The 18803-nt window shown below is 42.7% G+C and overlaps 1 protein-coding gene across 1 annotated transcript in view; it reads left to right on the forward strand.

Annotated features, from left to right (window-relative positions):
* The window catches only part of DHX35 (DEAH-box helicase 35), a 69766-nt gene that overhangs the window by 20120 nt on the left and 30843 nt on the right, over positions 1-18803 (forward strand). The window contains exons 4-10 of the mRNA XM_019972419.2: positions 10-87; positions 5563-5667; positions 7971-8032; positions 8854-8923; positions 10816-10875; positions 16564-16676; positions 17600-17696. Of these exons, the coding sequence (XP_019827978.1) occupies positions 10-87; positions 5563-5667; positions 7971-8032; positions 8854-8923; positions 10816-10875; positions 16564-16676; positions 17600-17696 (585 nt within the window). The remainder of the gene's footprint in view (positions 1-9; positions 88-5562; positions 5668-7970; positions 8033-8853; positions 8924-10815; positions 10876-16563; positions 16677-17599; positions 17697-18803) is intronic.

Below are 18803 nucleotides of genomic sequence, written 5' to 3' on the forward strand. Positions count from 1 at the left end.
TATTTGCAGTACCTGGCAGAAGCTGGCTGGACGGCTGAAGGAAGAGTGGTGGGAGTCACCCAGCCCCGGAGAGTGGCTGCTGTTACAGTGAGTTTCCTTTTTGCTGGAAAGACTCTGCCTGTGTCTTCTATTTTAGTGACTTATTTTTTTCTTCTTTCCTACAAACTCCAGATGAATATGACACTGCTCCTCAAGAATTTAATTCTTCAGCTTAAAAAGAACTATGGTCTGATTATTTTTGTAAAATTGATACCTGTACATCATGAATTTTTATGTAATAATAAAGTACTAAAGTCAAACAGAAAAAGTAATTAGGGGAAAAAAACCCCAAATCTCACCACATAGCAAACACAGTGTGAATATTTGGGAACATCATTTTAAGCTTCATTTTCTGTTTAGATAAATAGTTGGCTGCTGCTGCTGCTGCTGCTAAGTCGCTTCAGTCGTGTTGACTCTGTGCGACCCCATAGAAGGCAGCCCACCAGGCTCTGCCGTCCCTGGGATTCTCCGGGCAAGAACACTGGAGTGGGTAGATGGATAGAAATAATTTTGTAAAAATGGGCTTGTAGCCATATATTTGTTTTTGCTGAATTTAACAAAAGAAGAAACTGCATTGAAATAGGAACTTTGGAGTACTGAACTTTGGGTAAGTATTTGTTCAGCACAAGAGAATTTATTAAAGCTTGAAAGCGAAGAAAAAGGATTACAGAAAGCTTTAGAAGGTTACTTATTTTTGGAACTATGTTATAGGTAGTTGCCTATTGTAAGAGTAAATTAGCACGCTTATTCTTTCCACCTTTCTTTCCTCCATTTGTGATAAATTCCGAACTATAATTTTAATTTCAAGATTATAAGTACATGTTCTTTTCTATAATCATAACTCCCACAGGTATTTAACTTCAATTCTAGTTTAATAATTGCTAATTATTTTCCATGGTTTTGCCAACCTTGAATTGCTCATTTCACTTTTTTTTTTGCACTTTACTTCTTGATTGGCTGAATTGTATATGCCTGAGAATGTCTGAATGTGGTCTTTGTTGATATAAAATTCTTGATTTGCACTCTGTAAGAGCCCTGTAGACACTGCCTTTTGGCCTAAAGCATCACTGTATAGAAATAATTTGAGGTCCAGCAGAGCCCCCCTCACCTTCCAAGCTTGCTTTTTCTGCTTGAATGCTTGTAGTACTGCTGTTTCATTGGGATATGTCTTGATTCTGATTGTTCTCATTTGTTCTTAAATGTGGAAGAACTTTTAAATCTTCATGTTAAATAACTTTATATCAGGGCAGGTTTTCTTCTGTTATATCTCGGCATACTTTTCTGTTCCATTTATTTTTTTTCTCTTTTCTAGGAGCACCAATTAAGTGTATATTAGATTGCCTTTGTAATATTTATCACTATCTCTGGGCTCATCGCCTTTCCAGTTTCTTTTGTGATATTTCTTCAAGCCTGTCCACAATGTTCATGATTGTTTTTAGTCAGACTTATTTGATTTTGTTTTCTTTGCATCTCTACCTGGGTCTCACAGTCACTTCTTTGAATGCATTTTGTTTTTCCTCTACTAGAGAAGTGAATATTTAAAATGGGAGGTGATATTACAATACATGACAAATTTTAAAAACTGATAATATAAAAAGCAAAACCCTGATATCACCAACATTAAAAAAAAAAAAAAAAACCCAGAAAATAACATAGTATTTTTGTTAATTAACAGTCTGACCCATTTCTGTAAATCTTTCTTCCTGCAATTTTTGGCTCTGTCCCCACTGAGCCCCTCTTTATTCCCTCAAGTGAGAGCAGAGCAGTGTCTCAGTGTCTCTCTCGTGTGGGTGATTCACATGTGCTTTGTGGTGTTGGTACTGCACTGACACTAGAGAAGCTCCTTTAGCTTTGTAACTGACATTTGTAGCATTGTGTAAATTAGGGGGGTTGTCTTCAGGTTTGGGAGAAGCCACTCGGTAGTTTCTTTCAGGTCCAGGCTGTGAGATCTGGAGGATGTCCACAGGTTGATTTTTCTGACCTGTCCCTTTGAGACCTTGTTTCTCCTCGACTCTGCTGTGACTTTGTCTCGTCTTTAAGCTGTTTTAGCTTAAGCTTGTGATTTCTTTGAAACTGGATTTCTTTGGCTGAATTCTGTCTCTCTGAGTAATACTTCTTTAATTTATTTTTTCTTTTAAATGTGAATGTTTATTTTTGGCTGCCCTGGGTCTTTGTTGCTGTGCGGGCTCTTCTCTGGTTGTGACGAGTGGGGGCCGCTCTCTGTTGCAGTGCATGAGCTTCTCATGGAAGTTGCCTCGCCTGTTGCTGAGCATGGGGTCCAGGGTGTGTGGGCTTCAGTGGTTGCAGCACACAGGCTGAGTAGTTGGGCTCCAGGGCTTACTTCTTTTGTGGCACATGGCATTTTCCCAGACCAGGGATCCATCCCATATCCCCTGCGTTGGCAGTTGGATTCCTGTCCACTGTGTCACCAGGGAAGTCCCCAGAATGCCTTTATTTTGACATCTCTACCTGGACAAGAAATTAATTCTATCTCCTTGCGTTAGTTTTCTTCTGTATTAAGTTTTAATTACTTCATTATTCTTTCCCCCCAAAGTTCACTTTCTACTTGTCTTCTAGTTAGGCATCATCGATGAACATTTTCCAAGTTCTTCTGTGTATGTAAAAATGGAAGTAGTGGTTTGGCAACTTGACTGCTGCGTTAGATTTAACCTTTGATGTCATGAAAGATGATTCACTTACTTAAAACATTCGAGCAATTTTTTCTGTTTGTAGTTTGGAATCCCAGCTCTTAATCAGTTTGCATTTTTCCTCCAAATTTGTAGCCATGGATAATTTCCATGCAACCACATGCTTTCTCTTAAAGGACAAAAAGTATATAAATTAGCCTAGTAGTATTAATAGAGCTGTCAAGTTTGAAATGCTCCATCTCCACAAGTACTTTGTGTGCAGACCAGAATCTGAAAACGATGTCAGAGCCGAAGAACAGATGGCACAAGCCACTGCCTGATCTCAGTGAGAGGCAGCTCCTTAATGAGCATTTCACTGGACTCCTGGTCTGGGTTTGACTTCACGACCAGGCCCCCCCGCCTGGGCCTGTGATTCAGGACAAGTGCTAAGCTTGTCTTTTTTCAGTTTCTTGCTTTGTAAAAAAAGAGGGTCTCTGGCCCACCCAATGGACTGTATGCATGTTTAATAAGATACATTTTGTGAAAGCTTGGAGCACAGCACCTTCACATAGGAGGTGCTCGGTCATTGGTGGTTGGCCTTTCTTTTCTTTTTTACAAGTCTTCATTGAATTTGTTATAGTATTGCTTCTGTTCTGTGATTTGGTTTTTTGGCTGAGAGGCATGTGGAGTCTTAGCTCCCGGACTAGGGATTGAACCCACACTCTCTGTGTTGGAATACAAAGTCTTAACCACTGGATCGCCAGGGAAGTGTCCCTGGTTTTCTTTTGACCTCCTTTTTCCTATATCTGTTTCTATCAGTATTTATCCTGTCTAATTGTTGAGCTTATTGGGAATAGAACTTATACAGTAGAGGTAAAAAAAAAAAAATCACTAAAAAAGCCCATAGAATATGGCTTTCCAGATGTCTAGTGGTATGACCATACAGAAAATTTCTAAAAAGGAACTTGAAAATAAAATCCATTTTATAGCAAATGTATACAAATAGTAAATAAATGTTTGACTTCATAAAATGATCACATTTTTATGGAGAGGTTGGTTCCCTTATGCTCACTCTTACAAGCTGGTTTTCCCCATAAGCTCCAGTATCTGTATGCACACACTCTCTGTGCCAGTTTTTAAGATTTACAGTTTAATGATCTGTAGGGTGGGAATTGAAACAATAACAATAACAAAACTGTCCTGGTGAAATACTGGTTATCGGGAGCTGTAACCTCCAGAGGTAGAGCAGTGTAGGATGAATTTCTGGTTTCATAAGATGTTTTGAAAGATTCTGTGGTGCACACCAGCTGCTTGATGACAGGTTCTGTCTTGGCCTCTGAGATCTGTAATTTCAAGTCACTGGGCAGAGCCACTTTCTGATCCTCATCTGCTCTTTAGTTTCTTAAACACTGATGGTCAGATAACGCCCAGTGTGCTTGGCTTGCAGCACTGGGTGCAGAGCCTCTGGACTCCTGGACCTGGGGCTGCTGCAGCCCAATGGCTGATGCAGCCCAATGGCTGATGCTGAAAGCTCTGCCTCAGACATGCCCTGTGTCAGCTTATGATCCAAACTCAGGACCTGTGAAAGGAGGAGACAAGACACCTGGGGGTTGGTTGGTAGGCCAGGTCCCCGGGAAAGCTCTATAATTTTGCTTCCCTTTGGGTCTTTTTTAGTTAGATAGTTTACATAATGAGCATTAACCCTTTATTTTCTTTCAAGGTAAACTAAGTTCTAAGTGTTATTGCTCTTCTGCTTTTATATTTATTCATTTTATCAGATAGTTTTTTAAATTTATTTTTTTAAGCATCCAGCAATTATTTTATTTATTCATTCTTTTTTTTATTTGGTTGCATCACATGCCACGTGGGATCCTAGTTCCCCAACCAGGGATCATACCCACACCTCTTGCATTGGAAGCTTGGAGTCCTAATCACTGGACTGCCAGGGAAGTCCCCACATATTTTCTGTTGTTGAATTAATAGCCTGTGAGTGGCCTGGAGTAGTAGATCTTACAGCTGGATTCTTTTTTATCTTTCCCACCCTCACCTTTCATGTGTCATGTAAATGAAATGTAAAAGTGAAATGTACAATGAAATGTAAACGTGAAATGAAAAGGTAAAAAATGTATCTGTACTTCATGGTCTTCATAGTGTGTTATTCATTTCTTTATTATGTTAACGTGGCGCCTTCATTAATTTTCTCCTCTCATCTTCCATGTAACAGTTTTTTAACCTGCATCCTTGGCTTTATTTCCCCTTTCAGTCGTTTTGGTAGCTGGGACATGGTTACAAATCATTTTAGATTATCTTGCTTCGAAAGTGTTATTCTTTTGTTTCCAAAGAGAAAATGAACGTGACCAAGTGTTGAATTTGGTCATTCTTGTTCTTTTGCCTTTGTGGTCCAGTGGAAGTTGTTTTATTTCAAGGCATGAAGACGTGGAAATTTGTCCCTAGTTGGTATGCTAAAGAAAGCTTTAGGAAAAGGATGAATCTTGAAATTTCTTCTTTTTCCCTTTTTGCTTCAGCCACCAGGAAATCTAGAGCTGAATTTGTGGCTCAAATAACTTCGGCATATCTGTGTTTTAAAAATTTTCTCATTGGCTTTGACCTTTTGAATATTATCTATAATTTCTTTGATCCTGATCTGTAACCTTTTTACATGATTCTATTTTTATTCCATACTTACTGTTCTTATAAGTTGCCTCAAGTCAACGTAAAGTTGATCATTGTAAAGATTATCACACTAGTTCTCTGCTAACCTGCCCCTTTCTCTTTTCATTTTCCACTGTGTTCAGCATACTGTTTAAAAAATAAGTGACCTTTAGATTTTCCATAGTGTGTGCTCTGGGCAGGAATTTCTGTGTCTCTATTTTCAGCATGATCTTTCTTCCCAAAGGTTGCAGGGAGAGTGGCTGAGGAAAGGGGTGCGGTGCTGGGCCATGAGGTGGGCTACTGCATCCGCTTTGATGACTGCACCAACCCGCTGGCCACGAGAATTAAGGTGAGGTTCACAGCTGGTTTCCTTCTGTAAATGAGGAAGAAGATTATTTGGGGGGAGGTAAAAACACGCAGCCGTTGCTGCTGAATAAGCCTCTAATGCCATGACAGAAAGCGTATGAGAGCATCCTGGCCCTCAGGGAAATCGGCGTGTTGAGAGGTACAGAGCTCTTTCTGTGTCCTCACATCTTAGCCCAGAAAGGACTTTGGAAGTAGAGTTATGCCCTTGGTTCTTCAGGTGAAGAGGTTGAGGACCTGGGAGGTTGAGTGACCTGCCTGATGTCGTGCCCATTGGTGGTAGAACCAGAGCTCAAAGCTGTCCTTTCTCATGTGTGTTTCACTGTTTCTCCCCACCAATCCACGTAGCTGTCTAAATATAGAAACTTAGCTATAAAAGACTTAAAAACAGGGACAAATAGTATAAATTGATAAAGTGTAGAATTCATAAATGTTATTTGTGCTAATTAGCGCTGGCCCATTTTCACATGATGATGGATTTTATGTGTGTTTTGACCTCGTTGCTACTATTAAAATAATTAGCGTCATAGAATCAGGGTACAGTCAGCTCAGCAGTGTCTACTGCATACCACTGTGCAAATCAGAGTCTCCTCAGATAGTGCTAGGATCAATGAATGAAAATGCTTTGATGGAGAAAAACAAATACTATATAATATCACCTATGTGTAGAATCTAAAAAATACAACAAAGTAATGAATATAGCAAAAAAGAAGCAGACTCACAGATACAGAGAACAAATTCATGGTTACCAGTGGAGAGAGGAAAGAGGGAGGGGTAAAACAGGGGTGGGAGATTAGGGGCTACAGATACAATGTAGAAAATAAGCTACAGGGATGCATTGTACAAGATGGGGACTGTGGCCAATATTGTATAATATCTATAACTGGAGCATGACCTTTAAAACTTGTGAATCACTGTATTGTACACCTGTGACTTACATAATATTGTACATCAACTATACTTCAGTAATAAAAACTTTAAATTAAAAAAAAAGAAAATGGTTTGGTGAAATAAACGTTGGTTATTAGAATCTCAGTTACCTCTCAGGTTGCTGCAAAGGAACTGAAAATAGATGGTCTAAATGCAGTAATTTGTAAAAATGTGGAACTTGTTTTCTAAATGGTCTGTATTTTCTTTCTTTTGACATTCATTTTGCTAGGTAAGGGATTTATTCTTCTGTACCACCAAATACATTTACACTAGCTAATTTTTAGATAGCTTTTAGTGAGTTCCATGATCACATGACTCTTCAAAGAGTCTTTTATGAAAAGTCCTGTGTTCCATTGGTAGGTTTCCAGGCACTCAGTCCCCAGCTGGTGGGCTCTCACTGGTGGTGCCTTCTCACTTGCACTCCCGTGTGTATGTGTGGCAGCTCGCATCAGGTCCAAGAAAAATATGCTTTAAAAAGCAAAACAAAAAGGAAAAGTACTAAGATATAGCCTGTGAGGGAAATGTTTAGCTTTGTTAAAGACTGACTTGTTTTGGGATGAGAATAACAGCATCTAGTTGTTAACTGCGTTTTTCTGAAGCATATTCATAAACACTCCTTAATCCTTAACGGTAATATTAATAATCGGCATTCTTGAGCTCTCTCTGTGTGCTGGGGCCCTTGCTAAGCCCTGTACATGTGCACTGTACTCTCTCACTTAATTCTCACAGTAACTCTGCGAGACAGATACTTTTATTTTCTCCATTTTACAAATGAGGAGCTGGGCTCAGAGAAGGTAAGTAACTTGCCCAGGGTTTACACAGCTAGTAAGAAGAAGAACAGAGATCTGACCCAGCTGCTGGATGTGACAGCTTGTGTTCCTAACCACAACCCCAGTCAGCCTTCCTAAAATAATATCAATTGAAGTTGAGGTTAATAACCTCAAGAGCTGCAAGTCTGTGGTCCTTGGGACATTGTAGGAAGTGTGATCTCTGACTCAGTGAACCCCCTGGGCAGACCCAGGTTTGTCTGCCCTGTCTATTCATAGCAGTACCTGTGGTCCAGGCTCAGAGGAAACGGGGCTTAGTCAAAACTCACAGAGCAAATGCAGGTGAAATTTGCTAATAGAGTTGCTAGCTCTTACCGAGGGTCCTGTGTTCAATATCTTGTTTGGAAACCATTCCATTGCTTGATAACCAAAATTTGGGGGTATTTTCTCATAGTCCTTGGTGGGAATTGTCTTATACACACACTGGTGATGAGGTTGTATGTGTTTAGTTGGACTTGAACTCTTTGAAGGAAAGTTATGAATATACAGTGTAAATGAATCGTTTCTAAACCTTTGTGTTTCTGTGTTTTAGTTTCTGACCGATGGGATGCTGGTCAGGGAAATGATGGTTGATCCATTATTAACAAAATACAGGTAAGTGTATTTTTCCTTTGATAAATTTCCTACAGTTTCAAAAATACATGAGTAGATTGAGGAGAAGTTGTTTTAATAGCTGGGATTCGTGACCACACTCAGCTTTCCCAAAGCTTCTCTCCTTCCTTTGACTGTTGTGACCTTTGATGTTCTTTTCAGAATATATGGAGTCAAAACTGGGCTCATTAAAATCCCTGTCCTTATTTGAATGATCTGTTGACTTGTTTTTATCTTGCTGGAGGGTGACTACAGAGGCACAGCACAAAACTGGGCAGCGATTTGCTGCATGTAACGTGCAGAGCCCAAATAGTTATTCACATTTTCCGTCTCCTTGTGGGTCCCCGTCCATCGCTCATTGTACAGAATGATCCACTCAGGCTCTGTGTATCCTGGGGAAGGATGTCATATTTGACTCCCTGGTACACATGTGGCATAGCCATGACCACGTGCCTCTTCGTGCTGTTTTATGCAGATTTTTAGTCTTTGGGTGGTTGGGCCTTATCTGAATTTTTATGTGCTCAATGGGGCTATATGTTATATTGGAATTTAAAATCATGTATTAGATTCTGTTGGGATCCAGCATTGGTGGTAAAACTTTAAAAGTAGCAATAAATAAGAGCATTTTCTCTACCAAGAAAAGTTGATGTGGCCATTTTTATTAGCTTTTGAGTTACTGGCTTGTCAAAGAGGAGGTACTTGGTGTTACTTTTTGCTGCACGGTGATCGGATGGGGGCTAAATCCCCAGCAGTCCCTTTAATGTCTGGATGGGCTTGTGTGGTGGCTGCTTTGATGCCCACTGAGATTGTCCCTCTGATTCTAGTGCCATCATGCTGGATGAGGCCCACGAGAGGACCTTGTACACCGACATTGCCATTGGTCTGCTGAAAAAGGTATATGGCTTTACTGCCAGACTTCCGGTTTTGTGTTTTTGTTTTGTTTGTTGTTTGATCAGGAAAGTCATTGTAGCAGTTTAGAAAATTCAACAAAATGCAGAGGAAAGAAATGTTAATCACCCTGCTCATGCAGAGACAGTTACGTTAGAGTTTTGGAATGTTTCCTTCTCTTCTTTCTCCTTTGGGTGTCTATTTATGCACCTGTTTTGGCCCAGTGGGGATTGGATTGTTGTGCTCACTTGTATCTTGCATACTTCTCTTCGTGTTGCATAAGGATCATTTTCCTCTGTCATTAAATATTCTCTAAAGACATTTTTAATGGCTATATAGTCACATGTCTGTACCATAAAGTATTTGACACCTCGATTATAGCTAGGCATTTATATGGCTTCCAGATTTGAAATATTTTAAATAATGTTGCAGGAAGCACCCTTGAAGTTAAATCTGTTGGATTTCTGTTTCTTTTCTGTCTTTTGCTTTTTATTATAGATTTCAAGCATATCCCAGAGTAGAGAGAAGGGTTTAAGGACCCCCATGTGCCCATAACCTGGCTTCAGCAGTTATAACCCATGGCCAGTTTTGTTTCAACCTTACTTCCATCCTCTTCTCCCTTCCTGTATTTTCTGGTTGTTTTCTTTGGGGAAATTTCTGATCCCCAGAGACTAGAGCAGGGTGATTAAAAGCCTGAATTCCGGGTCAGACTACCTGGGTTCAATTCTGACTCTGCTGAATTTGCTCATCGCTCAGATGGGGCTGATACCAAGTTTTTCTTTCTCTGTGTTGCTTTACTTTCCTATCTGATAGCCACTAGCCACTTTAAATTTAAATTAGTTGAAACAGAATAAAATAAAAAATTCATTTCTTTAGTCCCACTGGCTGTATTTCAAGGACTCTCTGGCCACATGCAGCTAGTGGCTACCGCAGTGGGCAGAACCTTCAAGCATTCTCTTAGAGCTGCCCTGTAACATCATTGTTGTGAAACTTAGGTAACGTAAAATGTTTAGGATGGTGCCTGACACAGGGCCGTGAATAGAGAGTGAGGTGCCTTTCCCATTGGGAGGATGTCTGCAGCTGAGTGAGGGGAGAGTGGGCTGGGTTTTAGGGCCCCTTGCCTCTCTGTGCAGTGCACGTGCTGCACAGCTGTATGCAGGGACTTGGAATGGCACATGGCTTACTATATGCTAGCTGCTGCTGCTGCTGTCTTCATTATTAATTTATTTCTTGGCCAAAGATTTAAACTTTTTGATACTTGTGAGGGATTATCCCACTCTGTTATTACCTTCTCAGGAATGGTATAACAAGGGGGCCTGTTTCACTGAATCTTTGAACACTGAACACTGAAAATAAATCCTTGCCAATGTGAAGGATGAAACAATAATCTCATTGTTACATTTTTTTTTACTATAATTTATTTGATCATTTCTCCTATGACCATTGCTCATCTTTTTCTTTGAATAACTGTTAATATCTTTTATCTATATTTCTGTCTTGGTGTTATTTATTGTTTGATTTTTCCCACTCTAAGTGTATATACACAGATTCTGACTATTCAGAGACCCAGGTGTCAGGAAAAAAAATGGTTTTACTTTTGGTAAATTCAAATTTGTGTCTTAAAGCTCCTTTATACTTTCTTTTTTCTTTTCTAATTTTTTTGTTCTGGAAAATTTTTATCACTCACACAATTAGAAAGAATAGTATAATGAACTGCCTTTTCATCTGTTACTTAACAGTTACCAATTTGTGGTCAGTCTTGTTTCATCTTTAAGCTCCTCCCCACCCCCCCCATCCTCCTCCACACATTGGATTATTTTGTAATAAATTTCAGATGTCAGATTATCTCATCTGTGTCACAGTGTTATCATTGTTTTTCCGCACGCCTTCTCTTTTAGATTCAGAAGAAGCGAGGGGATCTTCGGCTGATTGTGGCTTCGGCCACTTTGGATGCAGAGGTAGGAGCACGCCCACTGTCGCCCTCTGTCCCCGGGCAGCGTGGGGATTGTTGGTCGTGTCCTTGGGAAGCTGCCTCCAGCTGGAGCTTATCTTCGGCAGGATGGCCTGCCTTCCTTATGGGCCATCTGATGTCCTAGATTCCGTCACTGGAGGAAATTCCTTTTCAGCTCGTGGGTGGAAATAGCCTGTAATTAATTGAGTTCATAATTACCTATTGTCTTGTTTCTCTACATGCTATATTTTCCCCCACACAGGCAGCTTCTTTTTATTACTCTTTTCAGCACAGGCTATACTTCTTTTGTTTTTAATTTTATTTTTAAACTTTGCATAATTGTATTAGTTTTGCCAAATATCAAAATGAATCCGCCACAGGTATACATGTGTTCCCCATCGTGAACCCTCCTCACTCCCCCCTCCCCATACCATCCCTCTGGGTCGTCCCAGTGCACTAGCCCCAAGTATCCAGTATCGTGCATCGAACCTGGACTGGCAACTCGTTTCATACATGATATTTTACATGTTTCAATGCCATTCTCCCAAATACTTCTTGAATTTATGACTTCAGCATTTATATTTAGATTTGAGGGATACAATTAAAGTTTTCCCTGTACATATAGTAATTTTCACATTACAATTTTTAATGTCTAAATGTACATTAGTTTTCACTGTTAAAAATTTTTTTATTGAAATAAGTTGATTGACAGTGTTGTGTTAATTTCTGCTATATAGCAAAGTGATTCAATTATACGTGTGTGTGTATACATACATACACACACTTTTTTTAATATTCCTTTCCATATGGTTTATTACAGAATCCTGAATATAGTTCTCTGTGTTAAGTAGTAGGACCTTGTTGTTTATCTATTCTATATATAAATGCTAACATCTGCTAACCCCAACCTCCCACTCTGTCCCTCCCCCAACCCCCTCCCCCTTATTTTTCTCTCTTAATAACTAATATTTTAGTTCAAACAGCAGTTCAGCTCAACACATAATTTTGACCACTTGCTGTATATGCACATGCAGACCACACGCACACACACACACAAAGCACAGAAGCACAGTGCTGGCTACAGGTGATTCATACACTGCCTGACTGGTCAGGGAAGCAGACACATAAATAGGTGTTTGCCGTTCAGTTTGTTCAAGGTGCTGAGACAGCCAGGGAGGGGGTGCTTTCTCTTTAGCCAGCTGGAGGGTGTCCAGAAGCTTTCACAGAGGAGAGACATCCCACCTAGGTTGGAAAGATGCGCACAAGTCTGCTAGATTTGTGGGGTGGGGAAGGAGTCCTAGGCATGCAGAGAACCACAGGGGCCTGAAACGTGTTCAGAGGGCTGTGGGTCACGTGTAAGGCGGGAGCCATATCTCGCGTGCAGCACCTGCTGGGGGGTGATCTGTCCCCCTACCTGCAGTCACCCCTCTGTCTCCTTTCAGTTTCTCCAGTGCTCCTTACACTCCAGCCTCACCTTGCTTTTCCTCAGAGAAGTCGACGCATGCTTCTGCTTTTGGTGGGGAAGCCCTCTTTTTAGACCGTTTTTGCTTCAGATGTTCTCATGGCCTGGTACTCATTTCCTTCCAGTCTTGGTCAGGTATTAGCTCCCAGAGAACCTTCCCAGACCACTGTCTGCAACTGAGCCCCTGTCGCTCTTCATTCTCTTGCTCTCCTCCTCGTTTCTGTTTAGCCCTTCTCCTTTGCTAACATCATATGCATATCTGGGTGTTTGTTGATTGTATGTCTCCCATCACTAAAATGTAAACACTGTGAAGACTGGGACTTTGACTGTCTTACTCTATTTTATCCCTTTCATCTGAGACAGTGTCCGGCACAGAGTAGGGACTGTGGGTTGAATGAATTTTGATTGCGTGGAAAGCGATGGGAAATTCAAATGGGAGAGGCTGGTAGGGGTCAGATGATGGGGGGACCCCACAGGCCACGTGAACTCCACCCTTCCACTGGTCAGTAGCCCTAGCATGTGTGAGGCTTGGCAGTGACTTGACCACATTTGTGGGGTTTTGTTTTGGCCGAGCTGGGTCTTTGTTGCTGCGTGCAGGCTTTCTCTAGTTACTCAGTAGCGGTGGCTGCTGTTTAGTTGTGGTATGCGGGCTTCCCGCTGCAGTGGCTTCTCTTGTGAAGCACTGGCTCTAGGCGTGCAGACGTCAGTAGCTGCGGTGCGTGGGCTTAGTTGCTCTGTGGCAAGTGGCATCTTAGACGAGGGATTGACCCCCCGTGCCCTGCATTGAAAGGTGGATTCTTAACCACTGGACCACCAGGGAAGTCCCATATTTGAGTTCTAGAAAGATGACGCTGGTGCTGTATAAGAGACACAAACAGATGTGGCGATCACAGTCAGGAGGCCAATTCCATAATCAGCTGAGATAAAAGGGCCTCGCTCCTGGTCTCCGAGTGGCTTCCAGGATACAGAACAACTTGGAGGGAGAAAAAAGTCAGCCTGGCTGAGAGAGAGGTCTGCATGCTGCCTGACAGGTTTCTTGGACCGTCTCATGGTGTAGGAGTCTGTTGTCTTAGGTTTGCCCACCATAACTTTGGGGTTAAAGCTCTCTGTTGCCCTCTTTAATGAATTCTTATGCCCTTCACCTGTGATCCCTGATGGAATGCTATTTTAACCTCAACTCCTGTCAACCTCTTCCATGACTGAGTTGTCCAGAACATCATCTGCATTTTACCTCTTATCTTTACCACGACCCCCTTTTTGAAATTGCTTCCAATAGTTTTTATTGTGGGTAAAATCTTTAATGTCCAAGTCTTTGAATCATCAGTAATATTTATTGCTTACAGTTGCCTTTCATTGTCTTTAGTGTGGCACGGAGATGGAAAAACATAGCTTCTTTCCATTCTGCCTGCCATAGTCCATAGTGATGCACTTCCTGGGAGTGATATTTTTAGGTGGGAGGGTGGAGTGTAGGAGTTGTGTCAGCCTTGGGTGTGCTAGGATGCAAGGGTTGCCAGATGTCAGCAGCTTTCAGCAGAGTCTTGAGTGGACCCGGGTCATTGATTTCTTCATCCCTTTCTGGCCTGGCGAGTGAGGAGGAGTGAGGGGTGTTTGTGTGTGCATGAGGGGAGACGTGGGTGGGTGTGGATGCACGTGGGGTATGGAATGTGAGTTCCCAGGTGAGAGTAAGAGGGCGAAGAAGAGGAGGGAATGGGCTGAAGTGGACAAGAGAGGAGGAGTGTGTGAGAGTGGTGAATGGGGGGGCGTGGCTCAGGTAGTATTTTCACTTGGAGGCCCAGGGATGCTGGAACGCCTCCCTTGTCTCCCGGCTGTTGAGTCTGTGGGCAGCAGACTCATTCCTAACTCCAGTGCCTGGAGGGATCGATGCCACCTGCTCTGGTTTCGCTCGGGGCCTGGGGTGGCCCAAGCTGCAGTCCAAGACACCCATTGACTGCGACTGGGAGGCAGAGGCCAGTGGAGTTGGATGGGGCTGATCAAATAGTCGCCTTCATTGGTTTAGGTGTTTCTTAATATCAGCCTAATTAAGTCAGCACTTAATTAGAATGTGACTGAGTATAATTATGAAGTATTTATTGACCATTGTATGACATGGTATTTTTTTTTCTTTTTTTTCTTTTATTGGCTTCCATTTACCTGGCAGAAAACATGATCACTGACTCATCCATGGTTTTTTGGTCACAGTCCAGATGCTTGAAGAGAGAATAATTTTTACCTTTCCAGATTCTTAGAGAAGGAATTTGGGGTCCACTGTAGTCAGGTACCCACTTGGAACCATTCTGTATGGGCCAAAGCTGGGCAGGCCGTGTTGGCGAGGCTGCTAGGGGTCCACTCCTGTGGGCCAGATCAGAGCCACTAGCAGAGAAGGAAACGGGTGAGCAGGGGAGCGATCCCGCAGACATGCACCCCATTTGTGTTCCATGTCACAGACGAGCCTCTTGCTCGTAGTCACTTTGTGTGTGTCTGTGTCAGCATGACCCCTGGCTTTCAGAGTTGGCTCTCAGCTCTTCTTTTCCTGGTGGGCTGAGCTCATTTCACTCCTGCTGGTCCTTCATTCTGCCTCAAGATGCAGACGCTGTTGACACTATGTTTATTTGCTTTCTAGCCTTTAATTTTTTGTGTATATATGTTTAATACTTCCGAATACAGATAAAAGATAAAGATCTTAAGGACAAAAGTCTTGTGCCTCCTCAGTTAATGCTGAGTTTTATTTCTTAAAAGAGTAACTCTCTGTCTTTACATCTCTGCTGTCATTCTTGGAAGGGGTGCGCCTCTTCTCCTTCCCAGCCAGTAATAGCCCTCCTCATCCTTTCAGGCTTAGCCAGGAGATCCGGCCACCTCCAGGACCCCGTCCCTATACCACATCATTGTGGGCCCTTTCCTCCTCCCCTGACTGTAACTCGCAGCTCTTCTCTGGTCATCCAGTCCTTGAGGCTCGGTTTATGTTATGATTGGTTTTTTGCACACCTTCCTCCTTGGCTTATTCACTGTTTGGGGGAGAGGGGAGCAGTGCCTTCTCCCTTGTTTGTGCATCACTTGTAGCATGCCCATGCTTTGCATGCCATAGGACACAGGAAGGCTGAAGTCACTTGCAGGGAATTTACCTGAAAGAAGGGTGGAGCTGCATGGGTCTTCATGGCGCAGCACAGTACTTCTCTTGGCCTGAGGCTTGTTCTTTTATGTCTATGTTTACTCTTCTCAGACGTGACTTGGAGGTTGACATGTAGCATGCAGGTATTTTGGAGTCAATCTAGTCGACTCTTCTAGAAGTGCTCCTCCAAGCTTTTTCACGTTGTACTCGATTCAGGTTCTCAGGGCACCCCTGGATCCTGGTTTCCAGGAGCAGACGTGGACGTGTTTAGGGGAGATACCTGGGAAGGAAAGAAGACAGGCCTGGTGATCCCATGGGTGGGCCTCCTAGGAGAGGAGAATGCAGCGCGTGCCAGGCCTCAGGGGACCGGGAAGGTCAAGAGCTCTCCCACCAGGCCTCCGTAGAGACCGCAGGCCTGGGGATCAAGTACCATTGAAGAAACATGGCCACCTCTTTGGGTGGAATTGCCAAGAGCCACTTCTCTCAGCGAGGTCCTGTGGGAGCGTGGGAGAAGTGGGGAATTGCTGACCTGCCCATACAGAGTGTAGTGCTGCCTCCTGAGGGGCATATGAAGAGGGAGAGGACTCTGTCCTGCAAACACAGGACCTGTAGATTGCACTTCCAGGAACATCCCTGCCATTCACAGACGTACAGGTTTCCTTTATACAGTGATCACGTGTGTGGTCAGAGCTGTGCTTTCCAGACAGAAATACACATCAGCCTGATGTAATCCACCTTTGACTTGAGTTACACCTTCTGACCTAGTCTGTGGTTAAATGCAGTATGGGGGACGGGGGGCGGGTGGGGTAAGATCAGTAATCCCTCTGCTGCATGTTGACTTAGGTTCACAGCTGAATGCACTTTGGAAATCTAACCTTGATCATTTCTGTCAAATCTTCAATAGAGTCTGCCAGTGAAATGTGACTCCCCAAAATTATAAGAATAAAAATATGATTTTTTGAATAATTATTTTGTTATCCTTAATCTGTATTACGTATAGCCAATGCCTATCCCCCCACCCCCTGCTCTGCCAGTTTTATATTATTTTCATTCTTTCCGTGAGTTACTATGAACCTTTTTTTTTTTTTAATTTGAGCAATGAAGAATTTTTTTTAAATTTCTTTTAGAAATTTCGGGATTTCTTTAATCACAATGACACCAGTGACCCAACCAGGGATACGTGCGTGATCCTTACTGTGGAAGGGCGGACATTTCCAGTGGACATCTTTTATCTACAGAGGTTTGACAGTCCTTGCATTTTCAGTCAGGGCGATTGGAAAACCAGGTCTGTTCGGTGGGCTGAGAAGCAGCTGTGTCTGCTTGCAGCTTCTAGGGTAGCGCGCCAGGCTGCTGAGAAAGGGCATGTTTGTCACTGATGGGATGTTCTGGAACCCTCCCTCAGTATTGCTGCAGGATTTCAAGTCTCCCTCCAGATGTGCAGGTCTATGGCTCTGTGGTCCCTGGCTCAGCAGCAAAGAGCAAAATGGGAACAAGGTTGCAGGGAGGAGGGCTCTAGAACGGTCCAAACTGGGCTTTACAAGACTGTCAACTCGGGTGGTATTGGTGATTTGAATCAATTGGTTCTCAGCCCTCTACATCTTAGCAGGAAGGCCTTGGCTGACATTTTCGGGAGGAGCCTCTTTGAACAGGAAAGGGTCATCCTAATTCCTACTCCTTTTCACTGTACAGAGGAAGACTGGGAGCCTGAATCAGAGGCAGATAAATCCAGAGAGTTACGGGCCTGACTTCTGAGTCATTTTAGAGGGGCAGGCACCCTTGCACTCCATCCACTCCCCTCAGACATGCTGCTCGTGGTCAGGAGGGGAAATGGAAAGAATGTGGAATTCAGCACTGGGACAAGAGACCCACTTTTCCTGGCCAGGGAATCTTTGCATGCTAAAGATAGGATTTTGGTTTGCACGGGCTTTATTGCTTTTCTGTCTCTGCAAATAAAGCCAAAAATAGTAGTTTACATGTAATTATGGATTGTATTTGAATTCTGCATTAAAAAAAGAATGTTTATTTTAATTATTCATATGCTGATTATCTGCTGGGCAGGCGCAAACGAACTTTCACAAGGCTTTGCTGGCAGATTACTAAGGTAATTGATCTGTAATTAATGAACATATTCTGGTGATGAATTTATCTCATACATCTTTTCAGTCCTGTTCCAGATTACATCAAATCAACCGTAGAAACTGTGATGAAAATTCACCAGACTGAGGGAGATGGAGACATATTAGCATTTCTCACTGGTCAGGTAATTCCATTGAACCTTTTTTCCTCTGGCGAACAGACACGTTAAGGCAGTACCAAATACAACTACACTATGCTATGCTAAGTCACTTAAGTCGTGTCCGATTCTGTGCGACCCCATAGACGGCAGCCTACCAGGCTCCCCCGTCCCTGGGATTCTCCAGGCAAGAACACTGGAGTGGGTTGCCATTTCCTTCTCCAATGCATGAAAGTGAAAAGTGAAAGTGAAGTCGCTCAGTTGTGTCCGACCCCTAGCGACCCCATAGACTGCAGCCCATCAGTCTCCTCCGTCCATGAAAAAATCTTTAAAAAAAGCAGCACCAAAATATATACAGAGGCATATTACTTTACTTAGCCGTCGGTCTCATGTTTTATTGTCTTTGTGGTTACTTGATTGCCTTAAAAAATTGTTCAGTTTGATGTCATTCATCTGTTGACTCAGTTGCCAGAGAATCATTAGCTCCTGCCTGTTCTGTCTGCCAGACGTTTTAAATTTATCAGCTGATTCCAGAGTAAATCCGAGAGCTAAGCCAGTGGGCCGTTTTGATGCCAGGATTGAATCCTGCACGAGGCACATGCTGCGCCTCTGTGTCGCTGCTGCACCTTTTTCCCAGTGACCTTTGCAGCTCACCCTGGAGGGAACAGGTTGGCACACCACTGGAAAAACAACCAGACAGGCCTAAAGGCTCACTCAAGGTTGTAGCTCTGTTCAGAACTACCCTCTAGTTGTAATCATTTCCACTGGCAAGCATTTTCCATTGTTCAGGAATCTTTTCTAGGACAGGCTTACAGCGATTCTGTGTGCCACAGCTTGTCCATGTGTATGCCACACAGTTTGCTGCAGTGTATTAAAAAAAAACTCAGTAAAATAGTCGTTTTGGTGCATCAGAAATTCTTCTGTTGACTGCAGGTAGTGTGGACTTGAGTAATTAATTGGACAGTCACGACTTTTCACCCCTTGGCCCCATTGTTCGGTTGCATTTGATCAAATACCACCCCACTGTGGAGTGTGAGGACTCTTGACAGTCACAAGTCTGACTGGATTTATAGTCCTGACCCCATCCTACATTTTCTTGCAGTCGGATAAAATGACATGCTTCAGTCTGACCTC

The sequence above is a fragment of the Bos indicus genome, chromosome 13 (genome assembly GCF_029378745.1).
Source record: "Bos indicus isolate NIAB-ARS_2022 breed Sahiwal x Tharparkar chromosome 13, NIAB-ARS_B.indTharparkar_mat_pri_1.0, whole genome shotgun sequence".
NCBI classification, from domain to species: Eukaryota; Metazoa; Chordata; class Mammalia; order Artiodactyla; family Bovidae; genus Bos; species Bos indicus.